The sequence below is a fragment of the Lathyrus oleraceus genome, chromosome 6 (genome assembly GCF_024323335.1).
Source record: "Lathyrus oleraceus cultivar Zhongwan6 chromosome 6, CAAS_Psat_ZW6_1.0, whole genome shotgun sequence".
NCBI classification, from domain to species: domain Eukaryota; kingdom Viridiplantae; phylum Streptophyta; class Magnoliopsida; order Fabales; family Fabaceae; genus Lathyrus; species Lathyrus oleraceus.
Window position 1 is genome coordinate 300,336,340 of NC_066584.1, and position 24,152 is coordinate 300,360,491.

At 33.4% G+C, this 24,152-nt stretch overlaps 1 protein-coding gene across 1 annotated transcript; it reads right to left on the minus strand.

Annotated features, from left to right (window-relative positions):
* Positions 1-21,319: 21,319 nt before the first annotated feature.
* On the minus strand, positions 21,320-22,582 carry LOC127095309 (uncharacterized). Its single transcript, XM_051034018.1, has 3 exons — positions 22,304-22,582; positions 21,580-21,772; positions 21,320-21,474 (listed from the first exon to the last, which is right to left on the minus strand). The coding sequence occupies exons 1-3, from the start codon at positions 22,580-22,582 to the stop codon at positions 21,320-21,322; spliced, it is 627 nt and encodes a 208-aa protein (XP_050889975.1).
* Positions 22,583-24,152: the final 1,570 nt, after the last annotated feature.

Consider the following 24,152-nt stretch of genomic DNA (forward strand, 5'->3'; position numbering starts at 1 on the left):
ATATGACCCACAATGGGGGGATGTAAGCAATTACAACATAAAGGAGAAATGGAAAGAAAATACAAGTTACAAACTATGTACCATGCCTAAACATACAAGTGGCATGTCACTTCATACAATACAAGGCTATTGGATGGGAATGAATTGGTTAGAGACAAGGCTAGCTAGTGTTATTGGATCTCCAAGTCACATGTGGGAATACAAAGTAACAAATAGAGTTAGCATGAGATCAAGTCAAAGGAGCATGATGCTACAAATGTAAGCATATTAAATGGTTTGAATCAATTCAAATGGTAATAGGTTAATAAATGAAAAGCAATCAAAGATCTATCATGGGATCATGGCAAATGAAATTAAGCATACAAAGAATTCATCACCTAAATTGAAATGAGATTTTCATTTTATTCAATATGATCACAAACTAAGTGAATCGATTACATGGACAATTAAAGTGAATACTAAATCTAAGGACTAAAATCTACCTAAACATGAATTAGGGAACACACTAATCCAATAGGAAATCAACGATTCAAATCACAAATTGAAATTTAACGAACATGATCATAAAAATCATAATGTGATATAAGAATCGAATAGAAAAATTAACCTAAGATCTAATCATGGTAAAATCTACACTTAAGCATGGTAATCTAATCATGAATTAAATCAACAAAGTGAATTAACCAAGATCTAATGGAAAATTAACAAACTAAAACAAAAATGGAGTCTAATCCACATGAACATGTTAATCACAATGCAATAATCAAATTGAATGAAAATTAACCTAATGGAAAAATCATGGTAAAGTCAACCATTAACCATATTAATCACAACAAAATCCATAAAAAGAATTATAAAAAACCTAATGACTAAATTCTAACCATGACAAGTTTAATCAATTATGCATTAATTCTAGAAAATCAAGAACTAAGTCAAATTAACAAAATTGATTAAACCTAATTTCTAACTAATTACCTAATTAAACCTAATTTTTAGTCTAACTAATTAATCAACAAAAATAAATTAATTCCTAATATCTAAAATCAAGAAATTATAATTCTAACATGGGTTAATCCTAATCAGCATCAAAATTAATCAAAGAAATTAAACAAAATTAAAAATAAATTAACATGATTAAGGGATGGTTTAATTTTGAACATGGGCCTAGGGTGATAAAACAGATTGAAGGGGTGTGGTGAGGAACGTTTGGTTGGGCCATGAGGTTCTCGGTACATGGCGTTTGAGAGGTTTAGATTTCGGTTCGGTTGAAGCATTCTTGGAGTATTGGTTCAAGGAGGTTTTAAAGTTGGTTAGAAGTTGAAGCTCCTATTCTGTTGTGGGGGTTGGTTAGATGTTGTTTAGAATCGGTTTGAGAGGTTTAGATTTTTGTTAGGGAGTGTTTAGGTTGACAGATAGAGGGAAAGAAAAATATGTTAGAAGGTTGTATAAGGGTTTTGTTATGGAGTTTGTTAGGAATTGGTTATAGGTTGGTTGGAGGGAAAGGAAATGAGTGATGGTTATTGGACTGGTTGAAGAATCAGTTCGGAGGTTATGAGGTTCGGTTCTGTTATATGGTGACCAGAGTTCGGTTGAGGTAGTTAGGAGTTCAAGTTGGATTGGATTTTTGTAGGTTCGGTTGAAGGGTGTTTTTCTCAATGAATAGGAGGTTTGTGCAGAATCAATTAGGGAGTTGTTTGGAGTTATGGAATCCTGTTATGCACTTGCATGTTCAAACATTTTTGAGTTACGGAAAATTGCAAAGATAGCCATGTTCTATTATGAAAAAAATGCAAGTGGGATTGGTTTTGTCAAAAGTTATGCAGGTGAATTATATTGTGTATTGTTATGCAAAATTGCAAGTAAATCTGAGTTTTATGTTAAAACAAAAATTATGCAATTGAACTCACTTTGCTCTATTATGCAGTATGCAGGTGAGTTATTTGGACTGTGAGTTGTTGCAAAAAGTCAGGTTGCGTGGAATGGAGTATTCAGGGACTGAGATTGGAAATGTGTTATAGACTGCAAATGTATATTAAAATTGGACTGAATTGAATGCTCGGAATTGTGTGAATTTGGAATTGTATAAAAATTTGGGAATGGTTGGTTTAATGTAATTATGATGTAACGTAATTGCTTAGAAATCATTTATCGAATTTTGGATGGTGTAATGAAATAGTGGGAATTGTATGCAAAATATAGAATTTGAAATTGGAATGAAAAAGAGTTTAATGAACATGGTTTGTATGGTTTATGTTATTGAAATGGTGTATGTAATTTGAAATGTATGACTTATGTAATGTTTAATGAACATGACTTGATTTTAAAATGGACATAATATGGAAATGGATTTGATGTAAAAAATGAATCATGGGTTATGGTTTGAAATGAACATGGTTCAAAGTGGTTTAAAATGCAAAAATGAATCAAGATTGAAAATGGACTTTATAATGAACATGGATTATGTGATTAAGAACTTAAAGATAGATGGTTGACTTTGGTTAACTGGTTGACCAAAAAGTCAACTTAGGTAAAAATGCGTATTTTCTTATGGACAATTGAATGTGTGCCACATAATACTTATGAACCAAATGACTTATGCCATGATATTGACTAGTCTTGAACCAAAGAATATCAACCAAGCAACAGATCATGAACATGTAAAGCCTAGGATGAATCCCAATCCTTGAATCAGGACAATGAATGTTTCAAGCACATGAACCATCCCCAATGGACCAGATGAATAAGATGAATCCTCATACTTGAATGTATACACAACATATAACGGTAGCATGAAGAATGGTTCCTAATAATGAAGTGTAATCTTAAATTTATGAAATCGTAGCATGAATGTTGATAGACAGACAAAACAACAATGAGCTATGTAAAAGATAGTATGACAAAATCTATATGAAAACTATGAGGTATTAGCATAAATGATTTGCAGGGTTATGAGTGAAATATAATTGTATAAGTAAAATTAAGTACATGAAGCAGTAGATAGAATTTTTATTGAAGACATATATTAAGCCTGAATTAGCATAAATGATTTGGCAAAATACTTTTCCAATACAGACCAATGGCAAGTCTTTATTTTGGCACAATACGTTTCCTAGAATTTGGAGTTTGCGTGTTAAAGTACTTATGAGTGGAAAACAAAAACAAATAACTAACTAATAAGCACAACTAAGTTTATGATATCACCTAGCTTAAATATTCTTTTTACAAACCAATTAAAACAAACAATATCAAGCTAAAAAATATGTTGCACAATAGTCATGTGCAAACATTCTAGGTATCAAGCATATATTTCTAAATGTATAAACATTGCATTGAAGAATAATTACATACCTTTTCCATAATTTATCTTAAATCATGTGCTGACATTCCAACATATTTAATACACTCCTTGTCCCAAAACATATAAACTAACCAGTTTTACGTGCATACTCGACCTCAATTTTGATTTTGTACCTAATCAAATGTTGGTAACGCAAAGAAATTACTCAACAGGTGCATATGTGGCGTTTACTTGGTGATTGATGGAGCTATCTTTTCACAATAGGAGCATGTGAAAGGCTCCCCATGAGATTTATTAGTCTTGTTACATGCTAGACATTGGTCATAGTACCAACCAAACCTACTTGACTTGAACCTCTTAGTTGTTCAAATTGTGTTGCAAAAAGTTTGTTGTAAAGCAAGATGATATTGAATGTTATAGGAAATTTGCATTTGACAAAGAATGAAGTAAAAATCATTAAAAATGGTTAAAGTGCTCCGACAGCAAACAAAAGCATTGAGATGAAAAAGGTTACATCTCGAAGAGAAATGATGTCACTAATAGTTTTGACGTCATTGGTGTATGAGAAATATCGGTTTAAAAACAACCCTTGAGATGTAGAAGGTTGGGAAAATGGTTGTGAATGAACTTGGGAACTCAATGTGTCTCCCAACCTGAAGAACAATGAAAGATTATATAGATTGGAGTACATAAAAGGAAATTGACTTAAAGGTACGAAACAATTTTGACTTACTTATATTTGAAGGTTGTGACCTATGGATGATCAAAATCGAGAAGCAATTTTGATCCATTCCAAGAATTAAAGATGTACAATTTTTGGGTCGCTGCAAAAATAACATGTCACAACATTAAGAGTAAAGTAAGTAACCAAACACAAATAAAAGGAATAAAAGTGGCATAACATTCAAAACATTACTTGAACTTTGTTGGCACATAGCAAGACTGATTATGATAATAGTCTGGCAATGTGTGGGATACTCAGTTATGTAGGCCATAAATTGGTTGGCATATGCTTCCCAAAGTGTAAGATCAATTTCAAAACCACTAATAATAAATAGACAAAAGTAGTTAATATAGACAATCAACTAATATGCAAAATAGATCATAACAAAATAGGTAATAAAATAATATAGACATTTCATCGGATAAGAGAATGTTGACACAAGCCTTTTGCCTCCCACTTGCAACTTGAGTCTTTACTACTTAGTGGAGTACACCAATCATATATGCATGAGAGTAAGAAAACATGGTTAGTCCATTGAGTTACAAAAATCTGTCAGGATGCATGTAATGTTCAAAATAATTTCAAATACCATATAAGTGGTTCACTTGGAAATCTCCATGTAAGAAATTGATAATGGGTTTGAAATCAAATTGGTGTGCTAGTGTTTCCGACACGTCTACCAAGGTTACAGTTGTCCCATAATTAAAAAATAACTTCAAGGGATTGTCTCGGATCTTAAAAGGGAGTTCATTGGTTAAAGAGTCACCATTATAAACCATATAAGTTCGATATTCTTGTAACCTTTGTTTCCACATACATAAATATCTATTGCGGGTAACGATATTTACTTTATCACACTATGCATGAAATGAAGAAATAGGAAATTAAGATATTACATTAAAAGTTAAATAACATAGTGGCAACAAGAATGAGTACCTTGTTATCTTGGATAACACATTCAAAATGTTGCTGCCCATTACGCTCCTTAACAATTCACATATCAAAGACACGAATGGCGAGCTTCCATACATTGGTATCTAACTTCAAATCAACAAACATGGTGGATAATATAGACATGGCAATCTGAAAAGTGATAACAACCAAATGAAAAGTGTGATCCGCACAAACATACATTCGACACAAAATTAAGAGGAGCAAAAAGTTGTGCAGAAAGCTTGTAGCTTTATCATGATACAAAATGATGCACATAAAATATAACTTACATATGGAAAGTGACATGAACATAAGGATTTGTTAAAATATGAACTTTCAGAGTTTAACAGGAGGAAACATGAGCACAAAACAACCCGCTTTCAAACTTCCATAGAAAAAAACATACTTTACACGCTTTCAAACTTCCACAAAACAACACGCTAACAATGGATATGTTGGAGCAAAGTTTTGTGTGAATGAGAGTGAACCTTGTGTCTTCAATTGTTCGGTTGCGAGAAAGATAAACGAGGTAGCGATAAAGACACATATTATTGTGTTGGTGTAGTTCACAAAGAGAAGAGAGGCGACACAAGGTTGTTCGGAGACCAAGCAATTGGTTAGACTTGACTCATGAATCAAAATATCACCATCGAACTTTAATTTATCCGATGGAAGGGGAAAAGATTCAAAAATAACCCAATATGTATATGCAAATCTAGAATATTAAACTTAAGTTAAGCAAAAAGGGGAGATTCTAAGGTACGAGGGTGTGTTATGAAAAGGGAAGATATTAGCACTCTAATCATCTGTAATACTCTATAGGAACCTTTTAAATATATGTGTTTGATTTAAAATTGTTTGCTACTTGATTTGGGAGAAGAGAAAAAGAAAATATTTTTATTGTTTGATGATTTGGAAAGACATTGAGTTTTATGCCTACGTACCCGTGAAGGATCAAAACCTTGTAGTTCGGGTTCAAAAGTAAGAAAGTATTTGTTGGGGTTGATTTTATGAGAAAGAGACAAATTGTCATATTAAGGAGAAAACTCACTTTTAAACCACCACAAACATGTGAAAGATAGATCTTTGCATCAAATTGAAAGAATGGCTCTCACTTGGATATAGAATCAACAAGCATGCCACATACCACTTCCAAATGGAAAAGAATCAATATCAATCTCAACAATGGTATGGGGTAGGAGACTTAAATCTCAACTAGGGATGACTCATGTCTAATCATTTTATGAAAAGGTTTTAAACATGGAAAAGCCAATGTGGCAAAAGGGTTTGAATTAAGTTTGTGTTTTTTAGGTCTTATGAAAAGATCTTTGAATATGCTTAAGTATTTTAAAGCATTTGATTAAGAAATAAAAGGGAAAACAATGACCTAAGTCAAATTTTATTATGAAAGTAGTTAGAAGAAGGAGAGAGAGGAGAGAGAGAGAGAGAGAGAGAGAGAGAGAGAGAGAGAAACCTAAGGTTTACATTGAGGGGAACCTAAGATTGTATCTAGAAGTTTTGGATTAAGGGAAAGCAAAGTTGTATAGAATGCAGATGAACACGCACATGCAAAATGACAAGAATGTCATGATTCCTTTCCCTTGGATATAAACAATAACAAGGTTGAACATGCATTAACATTAAGGCATAAAATATGGCTAAATACAATGGAAATCACAAGGTGAGTGAGGTACGAATGACAATATTTTCATGGTTTTTAGGCCTTGAAATAAACATAAACAAGACATGACGAAGTTTCACATAACATCACAAGACACAACACATTGACGGTGAAGACAAAATCATATTTGACATGGTAAAGGAATTCATTGGTACATGGTAAACACAACATGAATCAATTTAGGTCAAACATGCATCACATTATAAGTCTTCACAAAATAAACATTAAACTTGAATTAAAGTTCATGATAAGACTAAGCTTAAGTGGAAAACCTAATCACCTCATAACCATTCATTCAAACATGTTTTCAAGGTGAATCAATTAATACATTGTATGAAGAGAATCAAGTTCAAACATGTTAAGGATAACAATCAACATTTAAAAGAGTGTGTTTTGATCATACAAGCTTTCAACATCAAGAACAAACAAGACATAAGCCAAAAGAATCAATTAGGAGCCTTAAAAAAACACTTAAAGCACATGTTTTCCATCTAATCAAATGTAACAACCTGTATAATATATATCTAGAATAATATCATACAAGTGTTAAATTTTTGGTATTATTCTAGATATATATTATACGGGTCGTTACATTTGGTATCCGAGCAAGTCAATTCTCGACCTAGCCTTGAAACATCATAAGTAAATCTATTCCTACCTCATATGTGTGTTTAGCTAACATGATTCTTGATGTCATGTTGTGTAGTATTTTTCCTGATCAACCTAATGTTATGAGTGTGGTAGATAGGATCATGGTTAAGAGATAACGAGGACTCTGAATTGTTAGTGGAACTTGTGCTTTGAGGGTAGGCTCAAGAGAAGAGTTAGAAAGTAAGGAGACCCGGATAGCTCAGTTGAAGTTTTAGTAGGAGTTGTGATTCGGGTAATGTAGAATTGAAGATTAGTGTATGGTTCAAGCAATCCTGTAGCGTTGATGGAGTTGGGATGTTGAAGATTTCTATTGGATAGATTGTCAGAGCTTTGAGAAAGATGTGAATTTGCTAGTAGAATGAGATTGACTCGTTGGTATGGAATAAGTGTTGTAATTAATTCCTTACAGTGAGGGATAAAATATAGTTTTCTTGCACACATTCCATAAGGTCTGGAAGTGACATAGTGCATCGATGTTTCAACTCATACAGTCACTAAAACATTTTGGAAGAACGAGAGTGCTTCATGGAGTATATTCAAAATGGTATCTTCCAAAAGGTTGAGGGATCGAGAGGTAGGGAAGTTAAACATCCTTTTAAGGGTCTAAAGTATTGGTGAAGTATAAGAAGAGAGGATATGACTGTCTACCCCGAGTGGAACACGTATCTATCCAGCAAAAAGTATAAGATAAACCAAGTATACCCAGTGTTAGAAGGGAAATCAAATTCAATATAGTTCGTCAGGGATTCAATGTTAGTAAGAGACCATTATGGAATGTTGAGTCACCTAAGGATCAATTATAAGAGATTATGTCGAAGAGAGAACATGCATTATATAGTAACAGAAGCTCTAGTGGGTTTTGGTTGTAGGAGATCTGGTTGAGGAAAAAATCAAGTAAATTGGATTTAAGGAATTCTAGTAGAATGGCTATGTAATTGGAGTTGAGAGAATTACCTTAGAAAATAAGCAAATATAGAGTTTGGGAGTAGTGTAAACCTTGCACTAAAGTCATCATAATGGAATGAACTTTAGATAAGGAGACTATGAAGTCATAAGGATTTTATTGAAGCTAAGATATGGGTGTATGGTTGATGATCGTTCGCATGTGGAGATTTATAGAGGAGGGAGTGTAGTGGAAAAAGTTAAACCTTGGTATTAAGAGAAATATGTGATAATGGTATTATGGTCACAAGTGTGTGTAATGAATTCCTTGTCTTTAGATGGATGCGAAGTAACACATACTTTGTTGAGTAGTAAGTCTTGTATTATGAGAAGTTGAGTTTATGATAGACAACGAAAGACAAGCCAAGATTGAGTATGAGGACTAAGTGTAGGATATGAAATAAGCTATGTTGTAAGAGCTTATGGGGAGATAATGAGGATTGTCCGTAGCAAGTCATCTAAACAAGTAACCCCGGTATGATGAAGTGTGTAGTAGGTATTGGTTTAGAAGAAAATTCAAGTCATAAGTGTGTGGTAATGTTAAGGTTCATCTTAATTGCATCTTGTTGAATTGCAAGAGTAATGGTGGCATATTGGAAATTCGGTTATTATTTACCTTATTGAAGAGTGTTTTGATGGTTGATCATAGAGTATGAAGTTCACACCTTGTTGGAGCTAAGGGTATCCTAAATCTCATAAGTGTACAGTTGTGGATGTAAAAATTGAGGATGGAGTTACAAGTTACCCCAGGTCAGATTGATTGTTTTGAAATTGAAATTTTGGAAAGTGTAATTGCATAGTCAATCATTTTTAGAAATATCATAGAAGTCAGATGTTTTGGAAACCAACCTAGTGAACCATACTTGTTGTGAGTAACTCTTGGGTGTATCATTATTACGGATAATGAGAACCACAAGGAGTGGAGTTGAAAGAGACTTACTAAGTGGTGATCGAGAAGATATTAGTTCGGTATCTTGTATATGTTGTTAAGGTGTAGAGTGGTTGGTCATAGTATGTCATTAGCTAATTCATTCGGATTCACGGCCTCAGATGTAGACTCCCTAAGAATGGTAATAGATGTGTACAATGATATTATACCCTATTGATAAGATTCGTGATTTATACTTCTAAGGAGGAATGAGAATCAGATAATCTTGAAGTTAACCATGTAACTAAGGTTGTATATTAGTAAGAGCGTGAGCTAAGATTATAGAAGATGGATCAGGATGTTAGAGATAAGGGTTTTTTGGATATGAAGTGTAATGTTATCTCCAGATGTGTGTGAAATGTTGTGTGTAACTCTGTGAGTAGTATGGGCACTCACAATTATGTTCTAGATTGCTTAAGTTTCCTTAGGAATTGTGCCTCGTTGATGACTTAAAGTTCCTTTATGGTGTTATTTAGTTTTTGGTCGAGATCATGTGTCGACAGAAACCTTGAATGAATTATAATCCTATAAGAGGATTTAATATGGAATATGGAAATAAGAATCAGATATTGTCAAACTAATTTGGATAATTTAACTAGAGCACAGGGGAAATTTGAATGTTGTAAACTTTTATGGTTGTAGTTGTGTGACTCTTACATACCTATCTATTGGACGGTGTTGGTCATATTCTAAAACTTGTGTGTGTCAACAAGAAAGTTATTTTACTAAAGGATGTTGGTAAGGTCTGTAGTGGTAAATTCATGACCATCTAGCTTTGGATAAGCTTAACGTCAATAAAATCAGAGTCTACACCGCGCTTTTATTGTTTCCAAAGGAAAAGGGGAAAGTACGAAAAAAAACCAAAGATAAGAAGTTTTCAAATCAAAACTAATAAAATGCCAGAGATTACAGGTAAGGGGTTGGTTACACAGAGGTAAGGTGTTAGCACCCAAAGTATCCTAGGGAGCCCTTTTTTATGTGTGCATAAGTTTTTGGTATAAAACATTATTGATAAAATAGAGTGTGGGGATGAGAAAATAATTACTGATTATATTTTTGTGTTTGACAAGACCTTCGGTCTTGTACCTACGTACCAACATAAAAATGAGGGATCAAAACCTTGTAGTTCGTGATAAAAATTTCAAATGAGTTGGTGAATTGCTTCTAACAAAAGTTTAATAAGAAAAGGCACAAAGGGCCAGAAGTTTGAATGGGGTTATTAGTTATTTTTGTCTTTTGAAATTTAAGTCAATATGGTTAAGTTTATTTACAAGTTTGATTTTTAAAAAAGTTTGAAAATTCAATGGCATAAGGTCAAAGTTTCTAATCATTAAAATATGTCTAAGTTTGAAATCACAAGCAAAGAAAGTTTTTGAAAAGAGGAAGAGATTTTGGAATTAAAGAAGTGGGAGGAGGTGAAGAGACTACCCTTAGCAAAAAAATTAAAGTCAAGGGTTGAAAAGACCTGACCAATGGGATGCAATCCAATAGACAGGAATGTCATATAGAAACTCATTTTCCTTTGGACTTTAATCAAGCAATAAGCAATAAAAAATGAGCAATATCCGGACATTATGAAGATCAAGGCATCAAATAAATATGGCCACATCCAAGCAATCACTTCAATAGTTAACAATCTTCATTGTCTTCCCTGGTATCATATGAAATATTCCTTGATCAACTTAGAACAAAACATCAGACACAAGATCAAAATAACAATTAAGCACAAAAGCAGAGTAGCAGATGAACCCAAGAAATTCTCAAGTCTTGTATCAGATGAAGACACAGTTCAAAGTAGCCCAGTCTCAAGATGTTGGCATTGGCCAAGTCTTTTTAGCATAGGGAATGTTGCATAATCCTAAGTCCAAAAGTTCTGATCAAGTTCAATAATCCACCAGATGTTTTTTAGGGTTTTTATTGTTATTAGGTATTTTAAGGTCCTAAGACCATAAACAAAATTAAAACACATAAACAATATATACAATCACAAGATATGGCTCAAATGAGCAAAGTGAAAAGGACATAAACATAAAAAAATTATATTAAATGCAAATGGCAATGAATGATAAAAGAATGGAATTTAAATTGCATAAAAGTAAATGACTTAAAAGTAAAGCAATATTAACAAGAGTTAGTCAAATGTTAGTCAAGAGTTAGTGGTGTTAGAGGTGATTTTTAATTGATTAAGTCATTTTTTGGAGAATACTCAACCATTCATTCACAAGTATGAATCCTTAAACCAAGACATCTTCCATGAGAAGAACTCCAACTTGGATAATTTAACAAGTATACCACTAGCTCCCATGAAAGGAAAAAATGTCAAGTCTCCACACAATTCCATGAAGAATGAGAGACTTACAATCTCACTTACTAGAATGATATGCCTTGAGGGTCAAATTTAGCTCTATGTTAAGCAATCGTAATTGGACTTATGTAGAAGTCACAACTATCTGAGGTCGAGCAATAAAAATTTAGGTGTTAATGCATGTTAGAGATTTGGTATGCAAAACCAAACTCCTAAAACATACCACACACCAAAAGAAAAGTCATAAGGGAGTGGCCTATCTCAGTCATACTTGTATTGATTCATCTGACATAAGGTCATTGATGCATCAATTAGCCTTTAGACATTAGAGATTTCATTTGTCAAATAAGGGAATGGAAAAGAATATGTATGAAGATAAAGAGGAAGGGGGAGATAGAAACACAAATTGATCATGGGAGGAATTTCATCAAATCAAAACCATCAATTCATTTTGGGAGATAAAATGTACATTTCATCAATCCCCTAAATCCAATGGTTTTAAATTCAACAAAATTCAAAGAAACCATATCAAGGCCCAACCATAAAGTCCAATAACACAAGACCATAAAAATGGCTCAACAATATTTTTAAACATTTAATCAATTTAAAAATGGATTAAAATGAATTTTAATTTGGTCAAAACCTAAAATCCCTTCAAAACACCAAATAAATGGCCAAGGGATTTATCCTAGGTCAAACAAGGTCAAAGGATCTTAGACAAAAAAAATCATAATTTTTAAAAAGTCAGAAGTATTTTTAAACAGTTAAAAATATGCACAAAAACATTTAATTCATGAAAAATACCAAAATTAATCCAAAAACTAATTTTAATAATATGGAAGAGAAAAATATTTAAAGATTTTTGGTGAAAGTCCCATATTTTTTGGATCAAAAATGAAATTAATATGAATTAAACTAAATAAAGGGATTAAATGAAAAATCAGAAAATAAAAAGAAATTCAAAAAAACAAGGGCCATCAGATCTCCCTCATTAAATGAGGTGGCAGATTTGATGGCCATGCACTAGAGTGCACCAAACACCTGAGTCAAACGCGTAGTAACACGAGTCAGACAAAACAAGGGTCAAGATTAAAACGTGGATGTGAGATCAGATGGTTCAGGTCATGCCAACACACCACCAGAGCCCTAACTCCGGTCATATTCTTCGGTGGACCTCACCGGACTGGTCCACCCTCAACCAAATGAAAAATGAAAAATGAGTACATGTTTTTGAAGGAAAAATGCTTAGGAGCACGAATTTGACCCCCATTTCTTCCAATTCCAAGTATATTGAAAGATACATGTGTCGTACCTTGAAAAATGAGAATGCGACTTAGCGAAGTGCAATCGCACACTCGCATGATGGACTGAACAGAGTCACCACCGAACTTTATTTATTCCCAAATAGGGAAAAGGGAAATATCGATAAAACCTCTAAAAGAAAGGATAAGATATAGTCATCGCAACCAATATCAGGGTTCGAGAGTCGGTTACGCAAGGGGAAAGTATTAGCTCCCCTCACGTCTGTTGTATTCAACGGGAACCGTTTAGTTAGTTTCATTTTGAATGTTAGCTTACGTTAGTCTTCTCAAGTTATTATGAGGGAAAGAATAATAGGATCAAAAGAAAAGAGAAGATGTTTTTGGATTTTTGCAATAAAGGGGGACTAAACCTAAGTTTTTTATTAATGGGCCTGACAAGATTTCACAATCCTGCTCCTACGTATCTCAATAGAGAACTCAAGGCTTACGTAGTTCTGGGTAGAAAAATATTTGTTTGTTAGTCGATTTTAGCGAAAGCTATATTATGTTAATCGACGAAAACGTTGTTTTACCCAAAACAGATGAGGAGAGGACATATACCACACATCGAATGAATTTACGAATCAACATTCGGAAAAACGTCACTTATCTCAACTCAACAATTATGGACGAAGCATTGTTTCGCATCATCTTAAGACAATATGTCTTTTGTTTATGAAAAGGTTTTTCATATTAATTGCACGGCGGCGAGAAACGAGTTTGATGTGTTGGATGTATTTTATAGGTGAATGACGAATATTTGATGAGAACGAGACATGAGCCTCGGGATCAATCACTCGGGGTTCCACCGGAATGCTAGATTCCAATGGTCCTTTTCATTCGAATTAGTTGAGAAATTTGTTTGATGGACAACGAACGCTTGATAAGAATCAATTGCTCAAAGGGTTACATCAGAATGCGAGATCCCAACGACCCTTATTTGTCCAAGTTAATTAATGTGTTTTAGGGACAAAAGAAAAGAGTGGATGGTTAACCCCAATACGCGAGGCCTGAGACCGATCATTCGAGAGTTCCCACCGGAATGCTAGATTCCAACAGTCCTCTTCTTTCGTGTTTATTTTGAATATTTTTAGTTAAATGATGGGACGTTTGAATCAGTATAAGAAATGACTGAATCGGATTTAGAAAATACTTGGTATTGGACCAAGATTTCTTTTTCTATTTATTAGATAAATAAATAAACAATTTAATTTAATACTAAAATGAATGATAAAAAAATATTTATAAATTAACTAATTATATTATCCAATTTAATACTAGCAAAAAATAATTAATTAATGATGACCAAATAAATAAATTATTTAAAAATAATTAAATAAAATAAATATTAATACTAAACAAAAAGGAACAAAAAATGAAATGAAATTTTTATGATTTTATTATTATGATTTTTATGATTTATTTTATTTTATTTTTAAAAAATAATAAAAGAAAACTTCTAAACATCCACTAAAAATTAAAAATAGATATAAAGAAAAAGTCTAAGTTTCTACTAGAAAATAGATAAAAATAGATATAAAGGTTTAAACAAAAAAAACAACCCGCTCTTTTTTCGAAGTTATTATTTTTGTTATATTTTATTATCATTTTTTAAAATTATTCCTCCTTTTTTAGAACTAAAATAAAATAATAGACAAAAATCAAAATAAAACAAAAAAAAATAATCTTTATACACAATTTATTCCCTTTCTTCCTATTTATTTATTTATTAATTTTAAAAACGACTAAAATAAAATGATGATTATAATATCCACACTTATTGTTTATTTATTTTTTAGATTTTTTTATTTTTAATTAATTTTTAAATTGATAAAAGAAAAATCTCTATTTGTCTAAATAAATATTTTAACATATTAAGAATAAATAATCAAAGTAAATATGTATATCTATTTTTTCTGTTAAAACTTAAATTTTCCTAAAAAAAAGAAGTCATATTTTTTGATTATCATCGATCAATACATTAATTGATAGAAAATAAATAAAAACGTTAAAGAAGATGGAAACCAACCGTCCACCGTGAGCTCTTCTTCCCATAAAAAAAACATTGATGAATTCATATTTTAATTAGCACTAAATCAATATTTAACACAATTATGACAAATGAATATTTAAAAGATATTAAAAGAAGGAAAATAAAATAATAATAAAAAGTAATGAAACCACATGAAATATCAAACATTTCCTTGTTTAATCGCCTTCTCTCTTCTCTCTCTTCTCTAAATCTCTCTCATCTCAAATAGATCACAGAATCATACAAAAGTTGGAAATATTGTTAGCCGATTCAAAACCGACACCTAAACTCGTTCCTCACACAAGCAAAGATATGATATGGACAATATTATCTGAAACGATATCAAGCAACAACAATATCGAAGCAAAAGACAGGAAGAAATGAAAACCACCTCAAATTGACGACGACAACTCCGACGGGATATCGATCACGGTATATTCCTCTCCCTCTTTCTGTTCGTTTTGTTTTTGAACTTCTTCTGCTATCGTTGTGTTGAGTTGAGGTGATTTTATTTCAAGTTTCTTCGATATCTCAGATTGTTTGGATATTGATGTTTATGCTGATTTTTTCTGAAAAATATGTTCCCCCCCCCCCCCCCCCCCCCCCCCCTTCAGTTTTTTCTTGAACTCTCTATTTATAGTAGACATATCTCAGTTCAGATTAGGGTATTTTTCTAGTGATATTGATATAACATGTCTTTTTAATTGATTCACTTTTTAAGTTCAAAAAAGTTTCTTATGATGTTCTGATGAAAAAAACAGTCATCCTTCTCAAATTGTAATTGTGATGGTAAAAAAAGACTTTACTTTGTCTGATTTCTTAGTTCATGGATTGTTTCTAAAAAATATGCTAATTCTGCTATTCCTGTTTCCCTGCTTCATCAGGACAAATTATGTCCTTTAAAAGAGACAAAGTGGTTGCTGCAATGCTTAAGATAAAGTGGATAAAAAAACTGCAATGCTTGGAGTTGTCCTTACAATGATACTATTTTTTTTATTTTTTATTACGGTAACAAATTGAACTTCTATGTAACATATAAAATTACTTTTATATATATATATATATATATATATATTATATATATATATATATATATATATATTGAATTTTAATATAAAACAAAGTTCAATTTTTATAAAAATATGATCAAAAAAGTCTTTCTTAAATAAAAACATGACTACCGTTATATCTCAATTCTTGACTTAATCAATAGCAAATTAAATATTATTATTACTACTTCTAATCACACAATAAAAAACAAAAACAAAAACTTAGACTTGTAAATCAATTAGTCTTTCTTGTTGAAACTTAGTAAATAAGAATCAACACAAGACAAAATCAAATGACACTTATTTTGGTTAAATACAACTAAACTTTTTAAATGAAAGTCATAAAACAAAACCTCTAAACAAAATACCAACCATAGACATGTAATGGCACAATGTATGGAAAAAATATATTGTATGAACGACATGGTGGATGGTAGGTAGGTATATATGCATGAAAGCAGTGATGTGGTTCCGATTGATTAAAATAAATTAGAAAACCTAATAAAAGATCATCGTCAAAATCTCAAGTCCTTAGTCTGGTTACAGACATGCAATGAGTAGAGAATCTCACGGACTGGTTAGAACAAACAAATCAAACAAGGCGACCCAGAGTTCTCAAATTTTAACTCTGATTTAGACTTATATGACCAACTGAAATGATCATAAGAAGTTAAATCAAATGATGGGATTCATATGAATGAAATGACTTCACAAAGATGTATGAGAATGAATGACTTAGCTTCAGATGAATGAATATTAATGGGTAAATGCAGATGAATTAATTAGGGCAAAATTTGGGGTATGACAACATGGATTTGAAATTTGAGGTTCATGATTTGAGTTGCTTCGATTTGACATCAAAGCAACTCAATCTTGTTGCCTACATTAGTGGGACTTCAGCCAACCAAAAATCAAAGAGAATGGTGAAGAATTGAGAGAGAATCGAAGAGAGAAAGTTTGGCAAATTTCACCTTCTATTTGCAATGATGAAGCTCGATCTGGATCTCAATTTTCTTTGGCATGCTTCCACTTGATTGCAGGAGGTGAATTGAGAGCTCAAATGACTTGGATTCTTAGAGTTTCAACTTCAAAACATAAGTGAAATTGAAACTCGATTTTTAATTGAAAACCTTAAAGTTTATCCTCTAATGGTGATGGGAAGGTTGCAGGAGCAAAGCTTGGGCAAGGTGTCCCTAATTCTGAGCATAATTGCAAGTATTTATAGGCTTGGCAATTGATTTCCACACACTTCCATTCAAATGCCAAAAATAGAAATTCTCATGTGCATGCTTGTATGGGCATGTGATATGCCCATGAAATGATGTCAAAAGGTCCAAAGATGATCATGAGTGATGCTGAAAGTGTAACATGAAGCCATGCATTTGAAATTGAGAAGTGACCATGAGATTCATCCAAATGGAACCATGAAGAGTAATCATACGCAAGTCATTCAAACCTTGGCCAAATGAAGTTATTTTAGACTTTTTGGAAATGTGAGGTCAAGGGGGACAACTTTCATGTTGAACACTTTTCAATTTGAGGCTTGGATCATAATGAATTTTGAGGTGGAAGTTTGGGAAATCAAACATAATTGAAATTTTTCTAAGTCCCAAGTCAAATGTTCACTTCTTCCACCTTGAATAACTTTTGCTATGAGCTTCAAATGGAACGATTTCCTTCATAAAAGTTGTTTTCAATCCTCTTCAATTTGGTCATAAATTTGACCTCATTTTAATTTGGCATGAAGGAGTTATGCATTTTAGAAGTTGAGGAAAATTGCTTGTTCAATGGTAATGACCCAAAATGACCTACAATGTTTCCTCTTGGAACATGCCCTTTCAAGTTGAGTTTGGAGTTTATCAAAGAATAAAAGTTGTATATGACATCTTTAAATTGATCATGAAACTTGGATGACATTCATATCATAAAAAATGAGCAAGTTATAGTCCTCGGAAGTTGACCTCCTAACTAGGGCACAAACAAAATGACCTATAATATTTCACCATAAAAAAAAATAACTTTAAAAAAAAGACTAGCTCTTGACCTCAACATGAAAGTTGTTTATTATGTCATAAGGAATAAAGTTTCTCTTGAAATCATTTTCATATGACAAAAATTGTAGGAGATAGGGTCTATTGATCTTTGGGACTCATGGAGGATCATATATGTATAATATGATGTAAAATGAAGTATCCCTTGATATACTGGACCAATTTCTGAAGAAACTTGCTGAGGAAGTCACACAAGATACCTAGATGAATTTAGGATTCCAAGGCAAACAAGCTTCAAACTCTTGATGATTTCTTGATCCAAATGATAAATTAAGAACATGGAGATCCATATATGATGTCTAGAACCATTGTGAACCATATCTTGATTGATATCCTTGCCATGAGGGTCTCAAACCCTAATTATGAGCTTGATGAGGCATTGGTGGATGCACACACTACCTACAAAAGAAACAAAGTTATACGTAGACATATTTTTGGAATTTTTGTTAGTAAATAATGAAAAACAAAGTATGATATAATCAATAGTGCTTGGTGATCTCTCCCAATGCAAACCCAATGAATGAGGGGCAAGGAGGACGCCAAGGTGTGATCCCAAATCCAATGCATATGATGAGATAACATGAGGGATCTTAGGGCCAGAATTGGGGTCTTACAAGGTTCTAGCACTGTTTTGGATGGTGGGCACTCTGGAGGATAAGTGTGATCTTCTATGCAGACTGTTAGCTAACCAGTAGTACCTAGGAATCCTATGTGTTCCACTAATGAAATCATAGTAGCATAGTGGAAGGTGATGGATGAAAGAGATCAATCAAGTTTATGGGGATCAGAAAGATAGTTACTCATAAGAATGGGAGTAAGACAATCGTGTGCTAAGGGCGTTGTCTTATTAGAGTAGTACGAGAGAAGCGAAATAGTAGGGGAAAATGCTTGCAGGATATAGTATCAGATCAAGTGAAGTTGATGAGATTAGCAATAGATGGATTACAAAGTTTGTCGCATTTGTTGAAAGAATAATAAGAAAAGAGTAGTAAATATTGTGTGTATTCAAGGAATCAATAAGTTTTCTTATGAAGATTTATTGAGTATTGATTATCCAAATCAAGATAAGATGTTGTGGGTATGTTCTGTATGACTCGGTACAAAAAGGGTAGTCATGGTTTCCGGAAGGAAAGTGACCAAATGACTTAGAGTGGTATATCAGATGAATTAAGTGGGAGAAAAGTTAAACATTAATCCAATATTGGAATGAGAATATGGTTAAGACCATGAAGTATTGAGAGTTCACATAAGAAAGAAGTTTTCCAAGGAAGATAAATTGGAAGAATGAATATGTCAGAGGTTTGAAATTGAAGAGAAGTTAAGTGTTGGTCTAAGACGTTGATGCAAGAAGTGTTTATTTATTGAGTGGAGGAAATTCGGGGGCGAATTTAAATTTAAGGGGGGAGAATGTAATATCCCATACCCTCTTAAATGCTCAATTGGTTATCAGTTGAGACCAACTGAATTCCTATATACTCCATCTCTTGTCAATTTGAACAACTTGAGCTCATATGTGCTCTAAAAGTTGTCAGTTGGGACCAATAGAGTAACCAGTGGACTCTGAAGAGATCAATCCTTATTAAAAGAGAATGACCATTATTAATAAGTATAAGAAGGAATATTTTGGTAACATTAATAATTGGTCAATTGGTACTAGAAGATAAAAATATCACTTGAGAATATTTTGTACCATTACATAATATTATATTATATATTTATATATTATGTATATAATATTATGTGGTAGAAGGAAAAGATGAAGTGGATAAGAATGAAGAAAAAGAGAGATAGTAGGTAAGAGAGAAAGAGAGTTATCAGAAAGAAAGAAAAGAAAGGAAATAGGAAGAGAAGAGAGAAGAGAAGGGAAGAGAAATGATGGGAATAAGAAGAAGAAGAAACTCATGGAGGAACAAGAAGATTGGTGTCATCTTCGTCATCACCGTCATCATCTCATCTTTATCATCATCACCAACTTCATCTCCATTTCATCATCTTCATCATCAAACCAAGGTGAGTTCTAGATAGGAATTAGCCTTTGGGGGAATATAATATATGTTTTGGGAGTTAGGATTTGTGTGAATCTATGATGAAATTGTTGTTGTTCATACTTCTCATTAATGTTATGTGTTGGTATCATGTTGTTGTTGTTGAAGTTGTTTTCTTTGAGTGCTTGATACTTATGTGTTTTGTTGTTAAAGTTATGGAGGTTAATCACATGAATTCATGATAATATATGTTTTAGAATGGTTGGGTATGCTTAAATTTGGAAGAAAAAGTGTTTATAAGAGGTATTTTTGGGGATTATGTAAGTGTCAATAGATTGGTTGCAGAAAAGTTGCAAAACCAATCGATTGGTTCACAATTATGTGAAGAAAAAATCTGAATTTTGTTGATGTCAATCGATTGGCTACAATGCTCAATCGATTGGTCCTGTCAATTTTGTGAAAAATACTTTACAGAAACTTCATGCAACCGATTGACTTCAGTTTTGTTTTGCCTAAAACCACTTCTTTCATGTTTCTAAACCACCTTGGATGTATCATAAATTATGATGTTCAATCTTAAACTCTTCACATATTTCCTTCATCATTTTATTATTTAGGTTTGAACCATTATCAGTGATGATTCTGCTTGGCACACCATAACGGAAAATAAGTTGATTATTGAATGTAACTACCACCTACTTGTTCATATTGGCATATGAGGCTGTTTCAACCCACTTTATGAAATAATCAATAGCCACCAGAATGAAACGATGTCCGTTGGAAGCTTTGGGATCAATCATACCAATCATGTTGATGCCCCACATAGAGAAAGGTCATGGAAAAGAGATAATGTTGAGAAGAGTCTGAGGTACATGTATCTTGTCAGCATAAATCTGGCATTTGTGACACTTCTTCACATACTTGCAACAATTAGCTTCCATGGTTAGCCAATAGTAACCCTCTCTTAACATTTTTTAGCCATTGCATGTCCGTTGGAATGAGTACCAAAGGAACCTTCGTGAACTTCTTGCATCAACAGATCTGCTTCGTGTCTATCCACGCATTTGAGCATAACCATGTCAAAGTTTCTCTTGTATATCACGTCTTTATTCAAAAAGAAGTTACTAGCCAATCTTCTCAAGGTCTTCTTATCTTTGTTTGATGCCCCAGGTGGGTACTCTTGACTTTAGAGATAACATTTGATGTTGTGGTACCATGGCTTGTCATCAGAGACTTCTTCCACTGCAAATACATGAGCGGGTCTATCAAGACGCATAACATCAATCTTAGGCATATCATTCCAACACAATGATCATGGAATCCAAAGTTGCCAAGGCATCTGCCATTTGAGTTTCCTCACGAGGGATGTGATGAAATTCAATCTTGTTGAAGAAAGTAGATAACCTCCTTGCATAGTCTTTGTATGGGATTAGGCCGGGTTAACGAGTTTTCCATTCTCCTTTAATTTGATTGACAACTAGAGCTAAGTCTCCATAAACATCAAGATTTTTTATTCTAAGATCAATGGCTTCTTCTAGACCCATGATGCAGGCTTCGTATTCCGCCATGTTGTTCGTGCACTTGAGTGTTAATGCTGCAGTAAAAGGGATATGTGAGCCATGAGGAGTGATGATTACTACCCCAATACCATTACCATAAGCATTAACTGCTCCATCAAATATTAAACCTCATTGAGAACCTGGCTTTGGCCCTTCATTTGGCAGTAGTTCATTGCAATCTTTGGCTTTTAAGTACATCACATCTTCATCTGGGAATTCAAAATTTATAGACTCATAATCGTCGATTGGCTGATGAGCTAAATGATCGGTCAAGACATTTCCTTTGATAGCTTTCAGGGTGTGATAATCAAACTCATACTCGGACAAGAGCATCTGCCAACGAGAAATTCTTCCGGTCAATGCAGACTTTTCAAAGATATACTTAATCAGATCCATCTTGAATATCATCAACCAAGTTGTGTGATTCATCATATATTGACAGAGACGCTTGGAAGCCCAAGTCAGAGCATAATAAGTTTTCTCTAGTATGGAATATCAGGACTCATAATTAGTGAATTTCATGCTTAAATAATAGATGGCATACTCTTTTCTTCCTGTTTCATCCTGTTGACCCAAGACATAACCCATAGATTCTTCTAGCATAATCAGATACATAATCAATGGTCTTCCCTCAACTGGCGGGGACAAGATACGAGGTTCTAGCAAATACTATTTGATATTATCGAAGGCTTTTTGACAATCATTCGTCCAAACATAGCCCTGATCCTTTCAGAGGAGCTTAAAAATGGGAGCACAAGTAGCAATCATATGAGATATGAACCTTAAAATGTAGTTCAAACGTCCAACGAATCCCCTCACATGCTTTTCTATTTGAGGTGCTGGCATTTCCTAAATGACTTTAACCTTGTCGGGATCAACTTCACTACCCTTTTGACTGACGATGAAGCCTAAGAGCTTTCCTGATCGAACCCCAAAGGTGCATTTGTTTGGATTCAATCGGAGTTTGTATTTTCTCAAATGCTGAAACAGTTTTGAAAGATACTTAACATGATCTTCCCCACTCTTTGATTTTGCTATCATATCATATACATAGACCCCGATCTCTTTATGCATCATGTCATGAAAAAGAGTAGCCATAGCTCGTTGATAGGTGACACCAGCATTCTTCAAGACGAAAGGCATTACTTTGTAGCAAAATGTGCCCGAAGGTGTAATAAAAGTTATTTTCTCCATATCTTCAGGCGCCGTTTTGATTTGATTGTAACCGGAAAATCCATCCATGAAAGAGAAAACCTTGAACTTAGCGGTGTTGTCGACCAACATGTCAATGTGTGACAGAGGAAAGTCATCCTTAGGACTGACTTTGTTTAGATCTCTATAGTCAACGCACATGCGCGAATCTTCCTGTCCTTCTTGGCAGCTGACACAATGTTAGCCAACCACTGCAAATACTCTGATATGACAAGGAAACCTGCATCAATCTGCTTTTGCACTTCCTCTTTGATTTTGATCGCCATGTCCGGACGAGTTCTTCTTAACTTTTGCTTGATCAGTGGGCACTTCGGTCTCAGTGATAAACGATGCTCCACAATATCGGTGTCCAACCCTGACATGTCTTAGTATGAACAAACAAACACATTGGTATATTCTCGTAGAAGCTATATCATCCTCTCTTTGACCTCTGGCGCGAGCAGTGCTCAAACTTTGACTTCTTTTCTATCCTCTTCAGACCCCAAGTTGATTACTCATATAGGCTATTTGAATGGCTGGATGGTCTTTTCTTCATTTTCGAGCAGTTTAGATATTTCATCTGGAATATCTTCCTCCTTTTCTTCTTCCGCTTCGTACACATGGAATTCAAAGTTACAAGAGGGCATAAGGTCATTGGTTTTAATGGATATGTCATGAATTAATCTGCACATGTGATTTTATGCTTATTTTAGAAATAGATAAAAGTGTGAAGTTATGTGCAGCTATCTGGAAGTGTTTATTTGTTTTTAGATTACCATTTTCCAGAAAAAATAACAAAACAATAAAAACAACAATATAGAAACAAAATAACATTTTCATTGATTTAACTCTTGAAATATAAGCCCAAACATTGTCACTTTCATCTTAGGCATAACAAAAGGATTTTTTTGAAAAGAAAACAAACAACAAAATATTACTTTGAAATGTGAACAACAACAAGAACATCAACAAATATCCAATTTTGGCGAATCACTATGCGAGCTATGTAGTTGGCCGGAACATCTTTAGGATTGTCTTTCACAATGGCATTGGCTTCAACTACTTCGTCTTCTAACCCCGAGATATATTCAAGTTCTCTATGATGAGGAAAGTAGAAAGGCACATATGCATCTTCTGCCTCAAGATCGTATTCAGGATCGTCGCAATAGGGTTCTCATGCTGATTCATCATCCTCAATGATGGCACTAACTTCTGGCAAAGTGGGATTGATGAACCCTTCACTATGGAAAGTTTCTTTGATTGAACGAACAAATCAACTTCTTTCTGCAATCTTCTTGGAAGTAGGAGAAAAGCCTAAACCCTCTCGATGTTTGTTTTCTAGGAGATCCAAAATTGTTCCCCAACCATCGATTATACCATCATTTACTAGTCGTTTTGCATCCTTGAATGAAGAGATGGATATTCCTCGCTTCACATCTTTGTCAATCAAAGAAAGGGCTTGGAATTGAGTTCTAACAACTTCTTAAGGTTCAAAATAAGAGAAAGATGATAAGTGACTCAC